The 5637-nt window shown below is 43.9% G+C and overlaps 1 protein-coding gene across 1 annotated transcript in view; it reads right to left on the bottom strand.

Annotated features, from left to right (window-relative positions):
* The window catches only part of FRAS1 (Fraser extracellular matrix complex subunit 1), a 430037-nt gene that overhangs the window by 248094 nt on the left and 176306 nt on the right, over positions 1-5637 (bottom strand). Inside the window, exon 6 of the mRNA XM_012805310.2 lies at positions 573-656. Within this exon, the coding sequence (XP_012660764.1) occupies positions 573-656 (84 nt within the window). The remainder of the gene's footprint in view (positions 1-572; positions 657-5637) is intronic.

Consider the following 5637-nt stretch of genomic DNA (forward strand, 5'->3'; position numbering starts at 1 on the left):
GACTTCACAGACCATGCTAGGCACAGTTACCAGACTGCCCCAACAGTGCCTGGGACTTCACAGACCATGCTAGGCACAGTTACCAGACTGCCCCAGCAGTGCCTGGGACTTCACAGACTCCAGCGCCAACAGCTTCCCACCTCCCGTCCTCCCTCCCCTCCCACTGCCATGTCTCCCCACTGTGTGAGGCCGAGGTGGGGGGTTGTCTCTGATATCAGTGCATCAAACCCAATCAGACAGGCAGACATTCCCAGAGCCTTAGAGCTAAGTGTGAATCAGTGGCGACCAATGACGGCCTTCTTTTCCCTTTAAGATGTGTGAACAGTAAGTTCACCAAGGTTCATGAACCAGGTACTGCTTGCCAGCACATTCCTTTATATTTCTAATCCCCTTCAACTTAATTTTTTCATAAAGGCTTTCTGCAAAGAGAAGAAAAAAGCCGTTTATGTGCTAAGTTACTAATCCTGGCAAAGAGTCAGACATGAGGGTGGGGAGGCTCGGTGGTTGGAGGGGTGGAGGGCAGATGTGTGAGAACATAAGTCAAACACCTACGTTGGGTTATCAAAGGTTACCTTGTACGCTTGGCCAGCAGCAGAGCAGGAGCGAGCCGAGCACTGTGGGCAACATTCTCCAGGTACCCGGACCACAGTTTCATCCTTGATACCCAAAAAAGGAGCAATCCATCAAAAGAGAGCCATTTAGAACGTCCACAACAGCAGAAAACTGCATTGCAGCCCGCTAAATCATGTGCCTTAAGCATCTATAATAGCCATTTCCTCTCGTTTAGCATTTATTAGGCTCCTGGGGCTCTGGTAAGAATGAGCCCTTTCAAGGGCAGAGTGACCTTCAACAAGTCTGCACAGGCCTCAAGTCTTGCCCCCTTCTTAAAGCAAATAAAAGCACAAATAACAATAATAATAGTACTTGGTGTTTACCAGGCACTGTTCTAAGTGCTTTAAATGACCCTGTGAAGCAGATGCTCTTATCTTTACTTAACAAATAAAGTAATAGTAAACAAATAATAACAGAGAGGTTGCACAATTTGCCCAAGGTCACACAGCTGACCTAGTAAAGGTAAATGTTTGGTATTGGGACTTGGGAGCCCCTGCCATACAGTCATGCTTCTGCTGAGTCACCTCTAAACTTAAAAGTGAAGGCATCCTTTCCATGGTAAGCTACTTCACTCTTCTTTTGCATCTTTATAGAAGTGCACACATTTATATATGTGCAGTGAGAAATTTCTTAACATGAAAAAAACAATCAGTCAAATCTCCAGATATCTGGAAATGAACCAGTGCCAAGAAATGTGGGTGACAGAGATTACATGCCAAAAGAGCCTTCCCCAGCTGCCTTACCCTACATTCTCAGCTCTACCAACTCCTCCCCCAGAATGTCAGACCCTTCGTCTCTGCTGCCCCAGGAAGAGTTTCCAAGGCCACATTCTCCCTAATGCCAGAGAGTCAGCCTCTCACTCTGAGTCAGCCTCTTCTTCAACATCAGGAAGGTAGAGAAATTAGGAAAGAGGGTGAAAACACTCCAAATTTTGGTGACTAAGAAGTTATAGATCTTACACAGAAGACATCTTCTGAGAAGTTATCATCACCTTCTCGTATGAGAAGCCGAAAATGAGATTTTATTGCCATAGCTACTCTGATACTCCTGCTACGAGACCAAGAAAGCCAGTGCCTTTGGGAGGAAGGGGTCATATAACCTTAATTTTTCATCAAAAGCCCTGGTCATAATGACAGAGGAGACCCGAGAAGGGTGAGGCCTAGGAGAACAGGTCTTCTCAAGGAGACCACAAGGATACACCTGCAGGGGCCTCGCCACAGCGACTCAGCTCTTGGGAATTTGTAAACTTAACTTCCCGTTCTGTGAAATCCTATAGTTCTGTAGGGACTGGAATAGCATCTCCCGCTTGATTCAAACTGGCCAATGAGATGAGTACCAGTGGGGTGGAACTTTCTGACTGTCAATAAAAAGAGAAAGACCAAGCCAGTGGGGGAGTACAGCCATTTGGAATTCTTCTATGCCGTAAGCTCCTGGCTGATGAATAAAGCCCTTCCTCTTACAAACGTGGTGTTTGGGGGCTCTTTTTCTCGTTTTGGGCCTCGTCTTCCTGCAACAATACCTCAGTAACCCCTTAACCCATATCAGTTATATAAGAGCAGTTGGATGCATGCATTATTACCTAACAGGTACTTCTTTCAAATGCCTGAATCACTGGAATTAGACTGACTACTGTTTTCTCTGTTGTGGGCTATTTTATTTCCCTATTATTCTATATGCAAAGTATTATGAACATTGATGTTTAACAGAACATGTGAAGATTAGACTTGTGTTGAAATCACTGAGCATTTCTTCACCTCAGCTTAATGACATTTCAGTGGAGAAAGTAAAATAAAGGTATCCTGGTGTCACACTGCTCCGTAACTTCATTCTGCTAAGCAAACGGACTAAGCGTATCCAATGTTAGGTAAACAGGGAAGAAATGCCACAACCACATCAAGACTTGTGGTAGAGCTCGTTTCCATCTGTCTTGGCCAACATGGAGCAGACCACGGACAGCAGCAGAGGCAGCTGGAGGGCACGCAGGCACCGCAGGGTTACTGCCTAGTGGTGGGTACCACTTTCCAAATCTTCTTGCCAATACCTAACTATATACTTTACTCACTGAAGCACAATCTTTCTTTGCAAGTAAAGACCAACAGGAGCAGAAAGAAAAGGCATTTAAAGAGCATATTTCTAGGAAAAAAGAGAACTACATGATTGTGAGCTGAAGAAAAGAGAACTACACGATTGCGAGCTGGGATCCGTCTGAGCTGCCTTTATCAGCAGGCCAGAAGGCTTACAGGAAGACGAGGCGGCAAGTGAATCGGAGAAAGGAAAGGCTTTTTAACAGCACACTTGTGTTGCCATCGTACACCTGACTCCTATCATCCCAGCCCTCATAAATATGCCCTTCCAACCATACAATTTAATACAGGGCCAACAAAGGATAGCAAGGGGCCAGATCCAGCCCACCACCTGTTTTAGAAAATAAAAGCTGACTTGGAACACAGCCATGACCGTTCATTTACATATTTTCTATGGCTGTTTTCTGTTACAGTGGTAGAGTTGAATAGTTATACCAACTGCACGGCATAGAAAGCTAAAAATATTCACTACCTGGCCCTTTACAGGAAAAATTCGCCAGCTCCATGTCTAATATGGTACCCTCAGTTATTACAGAAGTTCAATACAAAAAAATATTTTTAATGCCATTACAATTTTGGCTAGGACTACCATTAAGGACACACTCAATGTTCCCTACATAAAAAATACTTAATAAAGAAGTTTATGGTACATTATGGCTGATGGCTCTTGACAAAATTTCTTCCCACCACAATACCTTTGAATTTGCCACCAAAAAAGTGGAACTAACAATCAACATCCTGCCATCACCAAGGCAAAGTCCCATGGACTACAGACATTCTATGGCCTCCCTTTGCTATGCAAGCCCCAAATGAAATTAAAAAATCACCTCCTCCCAACTTTTCACCTCCCTAGAGCAAATGGAATATGGTCTTCCTCCCTCTATTGTGTGGCCAGTGCTGTCTGAAGGGTGCCAGCCCTTGCCTGTCACCTCTCTCAACTTCATTCATTCTATATGAAATCAGATCCCATAATGTCAAAAAAAAAATTATATAAAATAGGAGTGGGGAGCATGCGTGTTGGGAAAGGAGAGTCGTAAGAGCGAGCTGGGAAGAGCCCTCAGCAATGCAGGCTGGGATAAGTTTTCTGTTTCCTGTACTCAGCATGTAAAAGGGCTGGGCAGTGGAAACCAGAAAAGATCTGACCCCAGTATAAAAGAGTTGCATAAAGGGGAAATCTGCCAGACCCTTGGATTAGGAGACATGCATATTTCTGAGCATTTGGCTATGAGGCCATTTACCCTTATAGCTTTCAAGCAATAAGGATGGACAGATTTCTCTTGATCAAGCATGAGCAGATAGAAAGAAAGAAACTGGGGGGCAAACTCTAAAGAACGACCTGCCTTTCCTTCTCCCCATCCTAGGCTCACGGCTGAGGCCCCTGTAACAAATGACAGGTTAACAAGAGAAAAGCGTACACATTTATGTAATGTAAGTTTTACATGAACACAGGAGTCTTCATAAGGAAATACAGACCCAAAGATACAGTTAAAGCTGAATGCTTTTTATTGTAGGTTTGATGAAGAATGGACAGCCGTGGAGAAAGACAACCGGGCAAAGAGCATGATGTGATACGATGGAGGAGGAAGGCAGCAAGGCCTGTCTGTTCAGGCTCTTCTCTGTGTCCTGCCGCTCCGCAGATAAGGATGCTCCTTTTGTCCTGATTTAGGGAGAGCACCTCCCACACGAGAGGCTTACAACCTGCTTCAGGAAATCCTTCCTAGGTTTTATGCCCTGCTGCAAGGGAGAAATGGGTAGAGGAGGTCACAGTGACCTTTCTGCCTCTGCTGCTGGCTGAAATTCTTTCTGCGTAAAACAGTCAGTGTGCCAAGGTGCTATATTGTGGGGTAGCACGTCCTGAACCCCATCAAAGAGAAAGGAATAACATTCTGAATACTCAGAGAAATAGCAAATTTATGGACACTATTTACTATAGTATCTGAAAGAAAGTATTTAAAAGCCATCGTGCAAGTTGGGTGCAGTGGTCCCACCTGCCATCCCAGCTACTTGGGAGACTGAGGTGGGAGGATGCCTTGAGCCCAGGAGTTCGAGATCAGCCAGGAAACAAGGAGACCCCCCCACTCCCTGCCTCTCCCACAACAAAAAGCCATTTTGCAAACCCAGTAAGATACGAGAATATGTAGTTTTTGTTAAACAAAGCAAGAAGCAATAAGTAAGGAATAAACGTTGGAATTTTTTTTTGAAGTAGAAGAATGAATGATAGGAGAAATAACTAAGAATTAAGAGAAAACTAAAGTAAAATTTTCAAATTAAAATCAACCCTGGGGGGGCACTAAGTATAAATGTAAGAAACTCTCCCCGGCAGAGGAAAGACAGAGTGAGAAGTGATGAAAGAGAACAGGATTATCAAGAGGGGAAGAGAACAGAGCAAACAGAGACTCACAGGTGTTTCTGGGAAATGTGAATAATTGGAACACATATGATTCATCAAAGGCTTAGCTGAAGAAAACATTTCAAAACCTGGAATGCTGTCTAAAAGAGCTCCACAATATCCTAGGTAGAACACATGAAAAGATGCCTCACCTAGAGATTTCCCCAGAGATATGTGAATTGTAAAGGCATAGAGACACCCTGCCAGAGTGCAGCCGAGTAGGACAGGCTGGAGGTACTAGAATGGAAAGCAGACTTCTCCTCCATGGCTCTAAATTCTAAAATTCAATGGACGCAGTCTGTAGGATTGGGATGGGAAGGGATTATAGTTCTTCCAGACTTTAGATACTTCCAAATTGTCTTTCATGTATGAAGGCAACATGAAAATCATTCCCAAACACTTAGAAGCTCCTAAGACTTACCAACCATTTATTTTTCTTGAAAAAATATCCAAAGATGAAATTCAAGCTACTCAGATAATCAATATTAGGAGGGGGAAATTGCATCATTAAAAAACCTAGCAGGAGGCAGCACCCGTGGCTCAAGGAGTAGC

The sequence above is a fragment of the Otolemur garnettii genome, unplaced genomic scaffold (assembly GCF_000181295.1).
Source record: "Otolemur garnettii isolate 467f Iridium unplaced genomic scaffold, OtoGar3 scaffold00039, whole genome shotgun sequence".
Taxonomy (NCBI): Eukaryota; Metazoa; Chordata; class Mammalia; order Primates; family Galagidae; genus Otolemur; species Otolemur garnettii.